General features: G+C 56.0%; 5 protein-coding genes across 5 annotated transcripts; 4 read left to right on the forward strand and 1 right to left on the reverse strand.

Moving 5' to 3' along the window:
* The first annotated feature begins 351 nt into the window (after window positions 1–351).
* On the forward strand, window positions 352–2,610 carry WHR41_04811 (uncharacterized protein). Its single transcript, XM_069373417.1, has 3 exons — window positions 352–2,104; window positions 2,160–2,368; window positions 2,421–2,610. Exons 1-3 carry the CDS (start codon window positions 444–446, stop codon window positions 2,540–2,542), a joined length of 1,992 nt encoding a protein of 663 aa, XP_069229247.1. The 5' UTR covers window positions 352–443; the 3' UTR covers window positions 2,543–2,610.
* A 2,211-nt stretch (window positions 2,611–4,821) lies between these two features.
* Window positions 4,822–7,236, forward strand: WHR41_04812 (uncharacterized protein; the record flags this gene model as incomplete). The annotated part of the gene is made up of 1 exon (XM_069373418.1): window positions 4,822–7,236. One exon carries the CDS (start codon window positions 4,822–4,824, stop codon window positions 7,234–7,236), a length of 2,415 nt encoding a protein of 804 aa, XP_069229250.1.
* An 818-nt stretch (window positions 7,237–8,054) lies between these two features.
* On the forward strand, window positions 8,055–10,021 carry WHR41_04813 (uncharacterized protein; the record flags this gene model as incomplete). Its single annotated transcript, XM_069373419.1, has 2 exons — window positions 8,055–9,672; window positions 9,729–10,021. The coding sequence occupies 2 exons, from the start codon at window positions 8,055–8,057 to the stop codon at window positions 9,851–9,853; spliced, it is 1,743 nt and encodes a 580-aa protein (XP_069229249.1). The 3' UTR covers window positions 9,854–10,021.
* A 1,211-nt stretch (window positions 10,022–11,232) lies between these two features.
* WHR41_04814 (uncharacterized protein) lies at window positions 11,233–13,189 on the forward strand (the record flags this gene model as incomplete). The annotated part of the gene is made up of 6 exons (XM_069373420.1): window positions 11,233–11,471; window positions 11,522–11,605; window positions 11,656–11,968; window positions 12,192–12,455; window positions 12,510–12,914; window positions 12,971–13,189. 6 exons carry the CDS (start codon window positions 11,233–11,235, stop codon window positions 13,187–13,189), a joined length of 1,524 nt encoding a protein of 507 aa, XP_069229244.1.
* Window positions 13,190–14,783: 1,594 nt separating this feature from the next.
* On the reverse strand, window positions 14,784–17,648 carry WHR41_04815 (uncharacterized protein). Its single transcript, XM_069373421.1, has 4 exons — window positions 16,227–17,648; window positions 15,955–16,177; window positions 15,298–15,900; window positions 14,784–15,243 (listed from the first exon to the last, which is right to left on the reverse strand). Exons 1-4 carry the CDS (start codon window positions 17,406–17,408, stop codon window positions 15,020–15,022), a joined length of 2,232 nt encoding a protein of 743 aa, XP_069229243.1. The 5' UTR covers window positions 17,409–17,648; the 3' UTR covers window positions 14,784–15,019.
* Window positions 17,649–17,933: the final 285 nt, after the last annotated feature.

Below are 17,933 nucleotides of genomic sequence, written 5' to 3' on the forward strand. Positions count from 1 at the left end.
TGCTATCAGCCGTGTGCACGAATGGCCTGCATCGGCGGAGGAGCCGTGAGTTCGAGTGATGGGAGTGAGTCGCGGCCGCCCGTCTGTCTTGGTTGCTGCAAATTGGATGCATGTGTGTTGTTGGAGGCGCAGAGAAGCGGTCTGTGTTTGCAGCAGGCGGAAGGTCAGGGCCTAGCCCACTCCCTCCACTTTGCCTTCTATCACGTGTCTAGCAACAACAATAATGTCGAAATGGAAGAGCCAAAACGGAGAAGACAAAGGCAAAGGCAGACAGCCCGGCGGGCGGGCCAAGCTAAATCCCCCGCGCCGTACCTTGCAGGCGGCGCGCGCTCCCTTGAATCCACACGTTGCATCACTCCCGCCGCGCTAAGAAGAGGCCAGCAGTACAATCGCGCGGCCACGAAGGGGGGCAAACGAGACCCCTCCGGCCATTTCGCGGATTCATGGGCGACACTTTCCCCTCTCACTTCTCTTCTGTCCCGCCGACCCTCGCCGCCGCCTCATCGCAGCCCGTTCTGCCTCTGCACGAAGCCAGGGACCCAGGCACCGATAACACCGGCCTCGAGCTTGCAGATCTCTCCGATCAGAGCAGACGGAACCGACGCTCCTTAATAATCGATACCGATCTTTCGCGACACGAGCATTATTACGACGAGCATTTGGACAGCGCAGCGAGCCAGACACACCATACACACATGCCGAGCAAAAAATCTAAATCCCGGTCGCCGAATCCACTGGGCCGGGTGCAACACAACGCGAACGGATCGACATCATCGGCATCGCCCACGTCGAACGGCGATATGAACGGGTCCTTTAGAGAACGCGGAAAGCCCGCGGCGTCCCTGGAGATTCCGGACAGTGCCGTGCAAACGGCGCATCTGATGGGCAGAGAGTCTTTCTCCTTGGACCACGTGCCCCCTCCGACACCCGGCAAGGAGGAGAGCAGCAAGGGCTTCTTCGATCTACCTCGACAGGACAGGAGGAATTTCTTGTTGCTGGTGTTGCTGTATTTCTTGCAGGGCATTCCTATGGGTTTGGCAGCTGGCAGCGTGCCATTCCTGCTCAAGAGCTACATGAGTTATGGGCAGATCGGCGTGTACAGTTTGGCATCGTACCCATACAGCTTGAAGCTGTTGTGGAGTCCGATCGTGGATGCAGTTTGGAGTCCTAAGGTTGGCAGGAGAAAGAGTTGGATTCTTCCCATACAAATGCTCAGCGGTTTCAGCATGATTTGGCTGGGCTCGGGAGCCCAGAAGATGATGGAGGAGGCTGGCGCGAACGGCGGAGCTGGTGTTTGGGGATTCACAGGCTGGTGGTTTGCTCTGGTTTTCTTGTGCGCAACGCAGGATATTGCCGTTGACGGCTGGGCGCTTACACTTCTGTCGCCGTCTAACCTCTCCTACGCTTCGACCGCACAAACGGTCGGTCTTACTGCTGGCCAATTCTTGAGCTACACTGTCTTCCTCGCGTTGAGCAGCCCTGATTTCGCCAACAAGTACTTCCGCAGCCAGCCGCTGGATGTCGGCCTCTTCACATTGGATTCTTATCTCGTATTCTGGGGCTGGGCCTACCTAGCAGTCACCCTTGGCCTCGCTCTGCTCAAGCGGGAAGAGCGCACCAAGGAGAAGGACAGCATTCTTGATGTCTACAAGGTCATGGGTGGCATCATGAAGCTGCGCAACGTCCAGATCTTCATCGTCATCCACCTGATCGCTAAGATCGGTTTCCAGGCCAATGACGCCGTCACGAACCTCAAACTTCTGGACAAGGGATTCAGCCAGGAAGACCTGGCCCTCACTGTTTTGATCGACTTTCCTTTCGAGATTATGCTGGGTTACTACGCCGGCATGTGGAGCGAAAAGTACCAACCCATCAAGGTCTGGTGCTGGGCTTTCATCGGCAGACTGGCTGCCGCGGTCTTTGCACAGCTGGTCGTCATGGCCTTCCCGGCAGGCGGCACCACGACTTCTTACCTGCTCACTGTCATCGTCGAGCATGTCTTCAGCACTTTCATGAGCACCGTCATGTTCGTCGCCATCAGCGCGTTCCACGCCAAGATTGCCGATCCGGCCATCGGCGGCACCTACATGACCCTCCTTGCTACGTAAGTCTTGCTTCTACACTCCTATCAGAACCCTGAATACTTACACATTCCACAGCGTCAGCAACCTCGGCGGCACTTTCCCTCGTTTCTTCATCCTCAAGTTCGTCGACGCCTTCACCGTCGCGACATGCCACCCTCCCACCAGTCCCCCGAAGCCAGACACCCTCAAGGGCGACCTCATCACGCAGTCCTTCAGCTGCGTACTCGAAGCCGAGAAGCACCGCTGCATCGATGGCGGCGGTTCCTGCGACATTTCGCAAGACGGTAAGCATTGTGTGGACTCTTGAAGAGAGGATGAATAGCTAACGGAAACCAGGCTACTACATCGTCAACGTACTGTGTGTTCTCGTGGGCGCCGTGACGTTCTGGATGTTCATCCGCCCACAGGCGCTGAAGTTGCAGCAATTACCCATGCGCGCTTGGCGCATTTCGGGATGAACAGCCCTCGGCTCTTGGTATAGACCACTGTTGTTCGAGATCTGTATTACAATTACCATTTACCACTGCTCACCTTTGTTCTCTGATCTGATGCAGACCGTGTACATTTTTGTCGTCGAGACCTGAATCATGCCTTTGTTGTCACGCCTGGAATCCGTTTGCTGCATTGATCGCGCCGAATGCGTACACGAACAAAGGGACAGGACTCGAGTCCGGTCAGCGATGGAACCTATTGTCCTTTGTTCAATAGACCCTCTTGAGATTATTCCGAATAGACCTCACGAAAACCTTCCATCACAGCAGGCGCGCAGGGACACGATCAACCACACAACCACACCTCACTCACCCACAATCAAACACAACAAACCCTACAACAAAACCAGCCAAAAATGCCCTTCATCACCAAACTCCTCTCCCTCGCATCCTCCAATCCCACCGCCCCCTCCTTCCGCACCACAGGCCGCCACTCCATCTCGCCCAAACTCCGCACCTTCTTCGGCCCTCCCACTCCCACCACCCCCAAACCACCCTCTCCAAAAGCCACCTCCCCCCAGCAACCCCCTCCCGCTCTCGGCGTCCTCGAATCCCCCCAATCAGCCTACAGCGGCGTCGCCTCCCTCGGCAGCGTCGAGATCGTGCGCCGCGTCAGCAGGGGGAAAGTCAAGCGCGTCGAGATCGCCGCGCAGGCGAAAGCGAAGGGGTACGCGAGCGCGAGCGTGGGGACGCAGACGGACGACGTTGTTGGGGAGGTGGGGGCGGGGAGCGTGCGGGATGTGCTGAAGAGGAGGTCAGGGTTGGCGTGGGAGATGCTGCATGGGGGCGGGGCGGGGCTGTTGTTCGTTGCGAGTTTGGGCGAGATGCATGGCAAGGGGGAAGGGGAGGAGGGGCTGGTGAACGGAAGTATGCCGCTTACGGGGGCGCTTTTGAGGAAGTTGCAGCGGGCGATTGCGGTGGATGCGGAGCTGCAGGCTGTGCAGAAGAGGGGGGCGAGGGAGGCGGCGGTGCTGGGGGCGTTGGAGGAGAGGTTGAGGAAGCGGAAGGAGGTGCTGAAGGGGAGGTTGGAGGAGTTGAAGGGGGAGCCTGGCGCGGAGCTGGACGAGGAGAAGCTGGCGGTTGATAAGGAGCTGGTGAGGGTTTGGGAGGCGTCGATTGAGGCGATGGATGAGCGGTTGAGGGGGGATGAGAGGCTGGAGAGGAAGAGGGCGGAGTTTGAGAGCGCTTCGAGGGCGGCGTTGGCGGTGTTGGCGCTGGGGCTGGCGGAGAGGATGTTGGTTGATGTTGAGGAGGTGGAGACGGCGGGGAGTGAGGTGGAGTTTGAGCAGAAGTATCGGTTGACGGATAGGCTGTGGTAGGGGTGGATGGGATGTTTCGATTGTCTGGTCTTTGTATCTAGAGGTTGCTCCTACATCATCATTAGGCGCTGTATCGATTTGCCGGGAGCGATCGTCGAAGATCTGCCTTCTAGCCACATCTACGCGTTGTTGCTTCGTTGTCGATAGGATCAGGAGTGCTGCGTGGGTGCCGTCCGCCATGTGCGAAGTTCCAACCGCGTCACCATCGATCATCAACAGGCCGACGTTGTATTGCCAACGCCATGTCTCGGTATGTGTATGAGCTTTAGATGACGGATGCCGTGTCGAAGCACGGGCAAGGATGTGAAGATCAAGGTTCATCTGTCAATCATCTGGCGACCGTTGTACCGCTGACGGCGAGGCGTGCGCACGGCCATGCGACGCAGGGCAACGGTGACCTTGGCAGCCGACACAAGGCATCACCCGTGACCGGCCTCAGTCCTGCACGTCAACACGCCCACTACCACCGCAGCGAGCAGGCACGGCACTTCTATCGCCAACACGCATCCTCATCCACCGCACAGCGCATCTTCGCCCGCGCTGCTGCTCCGTGCCACCCCCTGTCGGCTCGTCTGCTCTCGCAGTATCCACCTCCTCACGCTACTGCCCCGAACCGTGCGCGCATCCGCCTTCTCTAGGCCAACGCCCGTTACTTGTTTCGGTTGGCATCCTCGTTCACGCTCGCCGAGTAGGTGATTACCACTCGCCCGGATCTCGGCATTTCCGCTCCAAACCAACAACACCACCACCATTGACGGTTTTCTGTTCGTCCCCGGCGCCTGGGGCAATGGCCGCCTGACCCGTCCCTCAATCTCCTCCCGCTCCCTGTCGTCCACGCCGGCTCCGCCAGGCGAGCCACGCGACTCTGCGCCGCTGCCCAACAAGCTGGTGAAGTCTGCCTCCTCGAGCGAACTCGGGCAGAAAACCATGGCAGCCGTCACCATGCCGCATTCACACATGTCGCCTTCGCACGAGGAGCACACTATGGACACCCGGACGCCTTCTCCTGGACCCAGGCCGGATAGCAAAAACACGGACACGTCGAGCTACCAGCCCGACCTGAGCCAGGAGGTTTCCATGCTGAGCACGAAGTTGATAAACGCCATAAACTATCAGACGAACCTGGACGACTCACTGCAACATACAAGGCATGAGCTTGAAGCAGCCAATCGGGAGAATGCGCGGTTACGAGCAGAGAAGAAGTCACTGGATGACATGGTCGCAAATGGATTCCTTGTCAGGAAGACTCTCATGGATAGAACTGTGAATTCGTTGAAGCTTGAACTGGCAAAAGAGAAGTCTGCTCGAGAAGAGGCGGAAAAGGCACGGAAGCAGACTGATGCTGAGCTCGAGAACTTGACCACAGCACTTTTCGAGGAGGCCAATACAATGGTAGCAGCTGCGCGGAAGGACACTGAGGCGGTGGAGAAGCGAAACTCGCAATTGAAGAGCCAGATCAACGACACGGAGATGCTGCTTGCTTCACAGCAGGAGCAACTTCAGGACCTCAAACTGACTATGGGCCGCATGTCTGAGCGAGGCGAGAATGATACCGCAGGCAGGGAGAGCATTCCTTCTACACCCATTGGATCTTCGGCCGCCATGTTTGATGCCATGCAACTTTCGCCAAACGCAACGAATATCGCAGATATTCCTCCCGAGCACCCGCTTTATTTCTCGCATTTGCTTACACCGGTTCTCCGAAACGACATTCCAGCATACATCGACTTCCAGGATCTGCTGCAGTGTGCACGGAAAGCAATTAGCCATTCACGAGGCGCAAGCTCCGGTAACAACTCATCCGGCGGACTCAGCTCATCAAGCCAATCGAACCTTGCATCGAATTCGTCTCCTTCGCTGCCCGGTGCCTTCTCCTTCTCGACGAGTTCAAGTCCCCAATCATCAAGCTTCGCGACCACCGCACCACCCCTGAAGGACAGCAAATTCTACAAGCGATCCCTAGTGGAAGACATCGAACCAACTCTACGACTCGACCTCGCCCCTGGCCTCAGCTTCCTCTCCCGACGAACGGTCCTCTCATCACTCCTGCAAGGCTCCATGGTCGTCGAGCCTTTCCTGCCCCAAACGAAATTCTACGGCCCCATCTTTGCCTGCGCCCTCTGCGGCGAAAGCCGCAAGAACGAGCCGTACGTGCGCAAACACCGCTTTAGGACCTCGGAGGAAGAAAGCGCGCAGCGCTATCCGCTTTGCGATTACTGCTTGAGCCGCACGCGCGCGGCCGGCGACTTCGTCGGTTTCCTGAGGATGGTCCGCGATGGGCACTGGCGAGCTGAGACCGAGGAGGAGCAGAAAGGCGCCTGGGAGGAGGCTGTTAGACTACGGGAGCGGATGTTCTGGGCGAGGCAGGGTGGCGGTGTGATTCCTAGTCTGGTCAAGCAGGGCACGCCTTCTACGGCGAACCCGAAGAGCGCCAGGCAGAGCCTCGAGAGCATTCCTGAGCAGCAGAGTCCGGCGAAGAGGGCTTCGCAGGCTGTTCAGGTCGCTCAGGAGGATGGCGAGCAAACAGAGTTGCGAGAAGTGGAGGAGAAAGCCGAGGTGCAGGAAACAGTTGAGGGCAAGCCGGCACCTGACGAGAAGCTGATGGATGTTTTCAAGACGCATCGGCGATCCATGACTTTGAGCAGCATTGCGCCGGAGCCGACTCCTGAACCGACGACAGTCGATGAAGTACCCGTGGTTTCTGAGCCACAGGATGTTGCGTCTGAGCTGAAGATTGACCTCAACCCTGAGCCAAAGGTCGAGGAGCCCGCAGCTGAAGAGGCTACAGTTATTGCCATTGAGCCTCAAGAGCTGCAGAATGAGGTGTCGGAAGCTAAAGAGCCTGAGGTCCCTGTACCTGCGCTGGAAGACCTGCAGCCTGAGATCGCAGCAGTTGAGCAACCTTCCGTCGTCGCTCCGGAACCCAAGGACACCCAGGCGCAGGAAGTGGCAACCGAATCCTCCGTCGTAGCAGCTGAGCCAGTAGTCGAACCAACCGCAGCACCGAAGACCGACGATGCGGTGCCCGAGACACCCCTGCCTGTCATTTCAACTGAGCAAGTCGTCACATCGCCAGAACCCCCGGTCGAAACTCCTGTTGAGCCAACAACATCCGCAGAGGAAGAGGCGTCTGCCGTCGACGACGCGACACCCGCTGAAGCCCCGGCGCCTTCGACCTCTCCCCTGTCGCCCACTCCTTCGACAGAAACAGCATCAACACTCCAAGCGCCCGCCCAGCCCACACAGCGAAGAGGCTCATCCGTCCTCGCCCGCGTACGAGCCATGGAAGCGAACGCAACATCGCCCACCGAAGAGAAGAAGCCGCCTGGAAGCTTCGACTGATTTCGTTCTCTATGCGCCGCATCGCACCTTCCATTCAATTTCAAACGCTCATGGGTAAACGGGTTGTGTGTAAGAAGCCCCGCATCGCATGGCATTTCTACACACATACAGTACGGGAAACACGTGAATAATGTATTACTAGTAGCGAACGGCTTCTCGGGTTGGGAGAAAAGTTCTAGCGGCGGGGTTGTACAAGCTCTTTTTTTTTTGTTAAAGTGCATATACCATTTCATGGCATGGAACGTTTCTTTCGCGCTTACACTTGATGCTCTTTTCCTTTTCAACGTCGTGCATCTGTCTCCGCCGGGCTCTGGCTAATTGACCACACTTGCTCGTATAGTGCAGCTGGAAAAGATTGACCCTAGACGCAAACCCCGCGCCGCCGAGGCCATTGGTGCAGATCTCGCGCTTCGCTTGGATGTCTCGAGCTCCACATAGCCTCATGTTCATAACGAAGACTTTGATCTATGCGCTTTGACGACTACCTGTCAACGCAGAGAATATGTCGCGACTCAGGGGTCTGTTAACGCGAACGCGTCTTATTCAGTGCAGCAGTTTGTCTTCCAAACAGAGGTCGATCGATAATGAGCGTCACGCGTGTTGGCTCTGTATATGCACGTATGTTGGAGTGCCAAGCAGCTGAACCTAAAAGACGTTTTGCCTAAAGGCAACCACTCATCCGTAAACAATGACTGCGGAGGCCGAGGTTGAAAAATGACGACAGATAGACCGGCTCTGTTGATATAAATTGTCGAGTGCGGTCAGGCGGCAAGTCAACTGTTAGCCAAAGGGATCGTTGCACAAAAGTACTAACGATCATGTTGTGGCATAGTTCGATTCTTCCACTTTTTGCGGCCGCCAATGCAGTGCTCGCAGCCCCTCCCAAGTATGGCGGCGGTGATCACCATCACGACAAACTTGTTGAATATACGAACCCTATGATCCCAGGCTACAGACCGGATCCGAGCTGTATTGCGGTCGAAGGCTTCTTTTACTGCATCTCGTCCACCTTCAACAGCTTCCCTGGCCTTCCCATCTACGCGAGCAGAGATTTACAAAACTGGCGGCACGTCAGCAATGTCATCCACAGCGAGGAGCAAGTGCCCGAGTACAGCCAGATCGCCGGAATGCAGGAGGGCATCTACGCACCAACCCTCCGCCACCATGACGGCACCTTCTACGTGATCGTGACCTTCATGGGCGCAGCCGACAGCCCATTCCACATGATCTTCAACTCCACGGACCCCCTCGACCCCTCCTCCTGGGGTACCCCCGTCCGCTTCATCAACACAGACATCGGATCCTTCGACCCGGACCTCTTCTGGGACGACGATGGCCAGGCGTACGTGACCGCGCACGTCTTCGACATCGTCGGCAACAACATCTACCCCATCGACGTGACGACCGGCGAGTACGGGCCCAACACCAACCTCTGGAACGGCACCGGCGGCGTCTGGCCCGAGGGCCCGCACATGTACCGCAAGGACGACTACTACTACCTCGTGCTGGCAGAGGGTGGCACCAGCTTCGACCACATGGTTACCATCGCGCGCTCGAAGGAGCTCCTGGGCCCGTACGAGGCGTACGAGAACAACCCCATCCAGACCAACGCGAATACCTCGCAGTACTTCCAGGCCGTCGGACATGCCGATTTCTTCCAGGACTTCGAAGGCAACTGGTGGGGCATCGCGCTGTCGATCAGGCAGGGCCCGCCGGGCTACACGGGCTCCTACCCCATGGGCCGTGAGACCGTCCTCTACCCTGTGACATGGCCCGAGAACGGCTGGCCGGAGTGCGAGCCTGTGCGTGGACGCATGCGAGGCCCTCTGCCGCGGAAATCGCGCAAGGTGCCCGGCGATGGCCCCTGGGTTGAGGAAGGCGACGACTATAAATTTAAAGGCGACTCTCTCCCGCTGCACTTCACGCACTTCAGGTTCCCGCCCGAGGACATGTACACCATCGCCGACGGTGGCCTGACGGTCAATCCATCGAAGTACAACCTCACTGGCGACGAGACCTTCGAGCCGTCTGATCGCTTGTCATTTGTGGGCCGCAGGCAGACGGACACGCTCTTCACTTACTACGTCGACGTGGATTTTAGCCCTGAGGCCGAGGGAGAGGAAGCTGGCGTTACCATTTTCGCGAATCAGTGGCAGCACTCTGATCTCGGACTAGTGATGCTCGATGGATCTTTGAAAGCGCGTCTGCGTACTACTTCCTTTGGGTCTGATAACACCACGACTGACACGGCTGGTTCGGAAACCATCGTCGACGTCCCTAAGAAATTGATTGGAAAGACGATTAGGTTGCAAGTCCAAGCCGCGAGCGATACGGAATACGACTTGTACATGGGCGCTGCGCGCAAAAATTCCAAGCTGGAGCACGTGGGTACTGTGCCTGGTGCGGTGACGAGTGGTAGCAATGCGCAGTTCACAGGTGAGATGCCCTACTCTTTCGAGCCCGAAGATGTTATAAGCTGACCGAGATCGTAGGAACTTTCCTGGGCATCTTCGTGACTGCGAACGGCGGCGAAGGAAGCACCCCAGCGACCTTCAAGCGGTGGGTGTACAAAGGTCAAGGACAGAAGATTGACTTCGACGAGACGGTGTATAGCTGAGCGCAACTGTACCGCGTCGTTTGTGATCGAATCGGATCGTTATAGCACGCTAGGTTATCAACAATGAGTTACTCGCGATGGTAAATGTGACGAAAGCTAGGCTCCCAAGTCGTTAGGACCGCAGACGATGATACAATCGCCCGAGACAGACAGGTAAAGCATGTACGGACTCTCCGATCATTGCTCAAGCCGGTGATGAACCGGTCCGACATCATAGATTGTCTTCTGTCTCGCCAGTGAATCCCGATGGGGAAAGCTGTAGGGCAAGCTGTAGGGCAAGATGTGTCCAAGATAAAGCTGCCAAGTCGGCAATGATACATTCGTGTCACTGGTGAGAAGGATTCCTTGGAAACCCGGTCCATAATATCATCATGAGCGGTCACTGTTTTCGGATATTCGATTGTTATGCCACAACCGTATTACGGTAACCGGAAACAGTAAGCCGGCTCGGTCTTCGCTCCAACGGGAAGACGTACTTCAGCTTCATGCCCTACCGGTACAGTGACCTTGGCGACACTGCGTTCCATGGGGACTCCACACCGGAGAGGAGCTGCTCCAGGTTTTCGTCCGGTTCTCCACGAGGCTCTTCGCATGAAACGCGTGAAAATGGATCTCCCAAGCAAGCAAAGGCCGATCCTTTTTGAGGAGCGTGTTCACGGCGACGGCCTTAAGCACTTATGTGGTAGCCGTTCTTGGAGTTTCTCCAAGTGGAACACATTCCCATAGCCGATATACTTGATGAAGACGTAGAAGGTTGTGGAGAGTGTGGATTATTGAGGTCAATCGAATTCCAAGCTTCTCCAAAAGCTGATGTCGTCACATGCTCATCCCAACCGCCATGTCCGAAGATGCGCCTGGCAAGACCACTGAGAGACACACCAACCGACTCATCAGCTTTTCCGTCGCTGCTGTGGAATATTCGGATACCCTGCCCTACAGGATCATGAATCCATGCGTTATGTATCCTAGCTGCATGCGACGCCCTTAGGCCAAGCCCCGTCCCGCATTGGCAGACGCTATTGTTATCGCCCAGCATCCTCACCCAGAATCCAAGAGACAGTGAGCAAGTGTCTCTCACGGTGTGATGAACTATCACCGCAGGGTTTTGGCTGGGCGGTCGCGGAGAAACAGTCAAGCGGCGCGGCGAATACTGTCGACCAAGACTCGTAACGTGAGCCTCTTGCGATATGGGTGAAGCCCTTTGCAAGCCCGCAACAATAAGGGATCTCAAAGGGTCCTAGAGATTGCCTTTAAAGCTGGCATGGTAGGTGAAATGGGCTTGAAGCGATCAGGCCGTTTGTGACGTTGTTCTCGCGTCTTGATCGATCACGCCGTATTCGTTCGCCATGCGTCACCAACCAAACACCAACAATACCGCCATGGGTCCAGATGCCCCTCTCCCTACGGACGAAAAGCTCGATGGAGAGCATCAAGAGCATGTCTTGGGCGACGAGTCTTCGATCAAGGGAGGCCCCAACGCAATAGACCCTTTGAATGCTTTGGGTATCGAGAACTGGGGGGATGTCGAGAAGAAAGTAGTGAAGCGTCTTGACATGACAATTCTTCCTATGCTATGGATCTTATATCTGAGCAATTATTTGGACAGGACCAACATAGCGTTTGCCGCCCGATCTGACGATTAAAATCAGGTGCTAATTGTTTCTACAGCCAGGCCATGCTAGACGACTTCGACGTGCACCTAAATCTCGGACCCCAGGGCTACAATACGGCTGTATCTTTATTGACAGTTGGGTAGGTGCATAAGACCAGCGAGATAACATACCTTACTGATTTGAATCAAGCTACATGATCGGGCAGCTTCCCTCGAACATGCTGCTGACCCGAGTCCGGCCGGGTATCTATCTCTCCGGATGCGCTTTGGTCTGGTCTGTTTGCTCTGCTTGTACAGCCGCAGCTCATAATGAAACTACCTTATATGTCATCCGCTTCTTCCTTGGAATTACAGAGGCACCTCTGTTCCCTGGCGCGGTCTTTATCCTCTCTGCTTGGTACACGAGAAAAGAGCTGGCTCTTCGAATCACGATCCTGTATTCTGGTCTTGTGCTTGGCCAAGCCTGCTCCGGTCTCATCGCTGCTGGCGTATTCCACGGTCTTGTGAGTTTGCCTATTCCGATGCCGTTTGACTTCTTGAATATGCTCATCTCTGCGCTAAAATGAGACTTTGTTGTGGTATCATCGTGCATGGAATCAAGATCTGCAGGTCGACCATTGAGTGCCTTCGAGTGAGACAACAAACTGACGCGTGGAAGTCACAAAGCACATGCGAAATTGCCCTTGCTTAGTTGACCAGGACCTTGCTGACTCATGTCTTCTACAGAGTGGGGTCAATGGCCTCCATGGATGGCAGTGGCTTTTCATCCTCGAAGCGGCATCTGGAGCTGCAGTCGCTATCCTCGCTTTCTTCGTGATCCCGGACTTCCCGCACTCGAAGACGGGAGCTGCGATGTGGTACATGACCGAGGAGATGCGATCAGTTGCTACCGCTCGTATGCAAGCCGATCGGGTCTCTGAAGGCGAGGCTCATCATGGTGTCTTCTATGGAGTGGGATTGGCTTGCAAGGATTACAAGCTCTATCTTTTCGTATGTGCTACAAACTATTGTTCCACGAAACATTACTATACTGACGTTCCCCAGTCTTTCACCAATTTTTGTATGACAGCATCTTACGGCTTCAACTTCTTCTTCCCAGAGATCGTCAGCGGTCTCGGAATTGGAAGCGGACCCAACACCACGGAAGAGATGCAGCGTGTCTATTCGCTACTGCTGACCGCTCCTCCCTATATTTTCGCCGCTCTTGTGTCCTTCGCTTTTGCATACAACTCTGACAGGATCAAGAACCGATCGTTCCATATCATCCCGGCGCTATGCTTGTCCCTCACAGGCTTCGTAATCACAGTCGCAACTCTCAACTACCCGGCCCGGTACTTTTCCTCCTTCCTCTTCACACCGGGTTCTTTCAGCGCAAATCCCCTGGTATACACCTGGGCCGTATCGACACTCTCTACCACACCAGAGAAGCGAGCCGCTTCCGGTGCAATTGTAAGTTCTTTCTCATATATCTCTCGCAAATTGGTTACCTAACGGCAAGTGTCCAGGTAAACATGGTCGGCCACTGTGGAAATATTGCATCTCCATATTTCTTCAGCAGAGACCAAGCGCCGCGTTTCCTCCCGGCATTCATTATCATGATGAGCTTCGCAGCTACGACTATAGGCTGCGCCGTCTTCACCAGATGGAGGCTTATTGTTGAGAACAAGGGTCTCAAGAGAAAGGCTGACGAAACGGGAGGCCGCTATGTCCCGTTCACTCTATGAGAAGTGACCAATTGGTATGATAAGACGAACAGGTTATGGAATTGGTACAACAAGTTCACTCCAAGTACCTGCCAACGAGATAATTACATACCATCACTACATAAACCACGAATCATGACGCCCGCCACTCATTCCAAACCAATTACTCAATCATTATGTTCCAACATCAAAAAGCGATTGTCGCTGTCGAATACGTGATCGAAGACGGATTCGCACCACCCGATCCAGCACAAGCTGTGATCGTGGCCGTCTCAGTCACACCCACAGTCACCGTCGCGGCGTTCCCACTGGCACAACCAGCCACAGCCGTCGTGGACACAGAAGTGCCAGTCGTCGAAGATGGCTCTGATACACCACTGTCTGTAGTACCAGACAGCGTCAGCGCCAGCGTCGGCATAGTCACAGTTCCCACAACACCAGAAGAAGCTATCCTCGAAGGAGATGTCGGCATCGGCAGCTCACTGCCCGCAGAAGCAAACACAGACACCGTCAGTGTCAGCGACGGCACCGTCACCGTTCCCGCGATACTAGAAACGATTGTCGTCGAAAGAGACATCGGCAGCTCGCTGTCCGCAGGGCCAGGTAAGAACGTAGTCGGTGCCATGATAGTGGCTCCAGTACTGGCCGACATCCCGCTCGCAGCGGTAGTGCTGCCGCTCGCACTCGCGTTGGCAGTCGAAGAAGCGTTCGCGGCCGTCCCAGCGGCGATGCAGTAGGTCTCTTCCGCCCACAGCTGCGTCGAGCAAGCTGAGCCGTTGGACCCAAGGATGGGATTTAGGACATAGAGTTGCGCGGGCTCGATTTTGTTCGCTGCGGCGAAAGAGATGCATGTGTCGCCGGCCTTTGCGGTGGCGTAGGATTGGCAGTCGGCGGCAATGCCGGGCTGCGTTTTACTTGGGGCGGTCGAGGTGCTCTCACTGGCGGTGATTGTTGAAGTGGTGTTGCCCGGACCAGCGTCGCGACCACAATCGGTCACTGTGGTGTTGGAAGCATCGCGTGGAAGTTTGAAGTTGTAATTTGGCTCCCAGCGGCGCTGGCGTGTACGTTGAAAAGCTGCTGATGTAGAGCTGCTGAAGATCAAGCTCAGCAAGAGGAGAGCAATGAGTGCTTTCATGTCCGGCGTTGTTGATAGCTTCTTCGATAAGGTACTGACTTACGGTAGTGTGAATTCGTGATGAACTGTAATGTGTATGTCTTCCAGGCGGCGATCTATTATATACCAGACACTGCTGCACCGCGGTCAATGTGTCGATGTATGCTCAGTCTATGCTGTACCGGAAGCGATCACTGCTCATGGGTTTCAGAGAAGGTCGAGTAGCCAATATTGACACGAGAAAATCGACGGCCCAGGTAACTGCGTGAGTCCCATGGTGCCCACCGCATATGACCTCCTGTCCGCAATGAGGCATCGTGACGACTCCCAAGCTATTGTCGCATCATATACCACAGGCCCTGTTGTCACGAACTCAAGTTGTTGTTCCTTTCACCAATACACCTCCAAAGGAATCCTTGATGTTCGAGGTGATTTAATCTTTACTTGAAAGTTTTGAGGCGCGCGACCAAACGTGCTTTCCAAGTCAAGGTCATCGTTAGGTAGTTTTAAAGGGGATGGTAGCATCGCGAATTTCTCTATAAATGCCGAGATACTGATACACGCGCGAGCAGGCCTCTCTGCACGGGGTAAGCTCCTACCATCCCCTATGGCTTCTGGAAATTGATTCGGGCCGGAGAGGGCCGCGAAGTACAGTACGATGCCACAGATGCTCGGATCATCCACCTTTTTGACCTCCATCGCAACCTGTGCTGCAGACCTACACACTCATCAATACCTCAATAAAACCTCCCCCAAAACCCCTCCTTCACTGCCAACAGCGCAAAATTCGACCCGACCGTACTCCTCGCGCGATTCCCCACCCACTTGCCAACCTCCGGACCCTGCACATTATACTTCGTGCCGAACGGCACGTCGTGCAAGCCATTCGTCAGGAACGCGTGCGTCGAATTGATGACCGATTCCTGGACGGCGGAGGAAGAAGCGGCGGCGGCGACGATGTCTGCGTTGCGATTAGTACCATCCAGATCTTAGAAGGGTGGATCTAATAACTTACTCCAATCAACAAGCCCCCAAATGAGCGGCCTTCCAATATACTCGAGATTGTTCGCCGGACCTGCGTACGCGAGGCCGAGCTCGCTCATCTGCGACTCGTACCAGTCCGACTGCAGTCGCCAGGCCCCATCGGGGAAAGTCTTGAGATCCAGCAGGACGTCCGAGAAAGCTGGGAAGAGGACGTTCCAGGTGGCATTCTTGCCGTAGTTGTAGGTGAAGTGCTTGCTGCGAGCGGGGTCCGGGCCGTCGAGGCCGAGGCCACCGGCGTAGAGGGTTTTGGCGATGGATGAGGCGGTTTTGGAGAGGGTGGAGTTGGAGAGGAGGGCGGCGGCGGCGTTGAGGCCGATGGCGGATTGGATGGCGAGGGCGGTTTGGTTGGCGGTAGCGGGGATAGCGTCGACGCTGGTGAGTTGGCTGGAGGGGTAGAGGGAGTTTTGGACGAGGTAGGAGGCGTAGCCTTCTAGGAGGGGGCGGTAGGTTTGCGCGTACGCGGTGTCGTTGCTGTAGTTTTGGTAGGCGAGGAGGAGGATGAAGAGGCTGGAGGTTTCGAAGAGGGGCATTTGTTCAGCTTCGCCGTTGCTGTGGCCGGTGGCGTTGGGGTATGCTGGGGTGAAGGTCAGTCCGCGGTAAGTGATAATGTGCATGTGGCGATACTAACAAGCTCCCATATCATGAATAGTCCAAGGCTTCGGCCAAGTCTGTCCAGCCGGTTTTACAAGGTACGACATCATCGGTTCCAAGAACAGCTTGAGGTACTCTGGGTTCAGGCTGACGAAGATCGGCCAAGACTGGAACATGACATCGACAGTGTTGAGGTTTCCATTGCTCGAGATCTCTTTGAGGAACACCCAGGGCTCAGCGGAGAGATTGTCTTTGGGGACCTGATCTTATAGTCAGTAAGACTTCGAGCAAGTCCATCGTTTCACTTACAGTCAACTCCAACGCGCCAAAAGTCTGCCTCACACTAGCCTCAATGATATCCGCATACTTGGAGCCGAAAGCAGTCGACACCGCTTCGGCCCTCTGGCGCACTTCCTTGTCGACAGTCTTCGAAGCGGCGTTCGCATCATCATAACTCTGCAAGAAATACTCGACCGCCTCGGGAATAGTCGGCCACTTCGACCGATAATACCCTGTCTGCGTCTGACCCAAATAGTTAATCGCATCAGCCCGGTCAAAACCAACAGCGAACGTAACGCTCTTCGCACCGCCGCCACCAACTCTCCCCAGGTCCTTCGTCAACGCAGCAAAATCATGCTCCGTCTCATCCCCCGGCGCAGCCAAACTACCACTCTTCGCGAACTCCCCCAAAACACCCATCACGCTTCCCGAACCGTGCGATGTCCCCTCCCCACTCAGCGCGCCCCACACGACCGTCCCGTACGTCGCCATCGCCTCGTTCGTCTCCGTGAACAGGATCTCATCCGGGTTGTGGAACGTGAAGAACCGCGCCGTCCCAGTCTCAGAGTAATTCAGCTTCGCTGCGCCATTCTGGTTCGTCCAAGTCTGATCGATTCCGCTGAGGACTTGCACGTCCGCCTCCCCGCCATCTGCGCTGCTGGCAGAGACAGTCAGGTAGGAGTAGGGCAGCGACTGGCGCGCGTAGTCCTCCGCGGCGGGGAGGACGGGGGAGAAGAAGTCGAGGGTGAAGTTCGTTTGTCCAGCGTGCAGGACGAGGGTGGTGTGCGAGGAGGTGTAGGAGACGGAGTCGAAGGCGGCGTTCTGGATGCCGGGGACGGGTTCCGGGACGCCGAAGAGGGCGTAGGTGGCTCCGTCGACGCGGGCGAGGATGGGCCAGGTCAGGTTCTGGCCGTTCCAGAATTGCGGGCGGGGGCTGGTTTTGCGGCCGAGTTGGGCACCGGGGACCCAGGCGGAGAGGTAGGGGTGTTTGACGGCGAGGGGATAGGAGGGGAGGTTTATGCTTGTGCTCTCGGTGCCGGGGGCGCTGCAGAAGAGCGCGAGCAGCAGGGTGCTCAGGTAGCTCAAGACGCTGAAGAACGACATGAGGAAGGAAGAGAATAGCGACGGTTGGGCGGCGCATGGCTCGAGGACGACCGCCGAGGCGGTTATATTAGCCGCCTCATTGAGGAGAGGGACTTGGGGGAGCAGCATGGCGCAATACAAGCGGCAGCTCACGAGATGGGAATTATGCGGCGTGTGACTAGATAGCGCGAATGCAATGGGGATGCACGAACGAGTAACAAGGACGAGAAGGAAGCTGACTTTGCTAGCGACCTACTGAACGTGGTATGAGTTGCAGCTCGCCATGGGAATAGCTGGGAGCGGTGGACAAGGGCACGAGGTGCTGGTGGGCCTCTCGACAGATTTTGGGTCGAAGGCGTGATGATGTTCGCTGTTAGCGAGGACGACAAGGTGTGCTGAGAGGTGGGAGAAGGGACGCATCATGCGTGGGCGACGATCGTCAGGAGTGGAGCCGGGCCGAGGCAGCTGGCGACGACCTTCAATACAGTACTGCAGGGATTCGACCAGCATGACCACTACGGTATGTAACATCGTGCGAGATACCTTGCAGCTGAGCTCGAGCTGCATGGGATGAACATTCTGACCGTTCGGCGGATAGAATCAACGCTTCTTCGCCGTTTAGAAGTCGTTGCTCTGGGAGCCAACGTCGGCGTG

The sequence above is a fragment of the Cladosporium halotolerans genome (genome assembly GCF_011745625.1).
Source record: "Cladosporium halotolerans strain TM138-S3 chromosome Unknown Sca16, whole genome shotgun sequence".
Taxonomy (NCBI): domain Eukaryota; kingdom Fungi; phylum Ascomycota; class Dothideomycetes; order Cladosporiales; family Cladosporiaceae; genus Cladosporium; species Cladosporium halotolerans.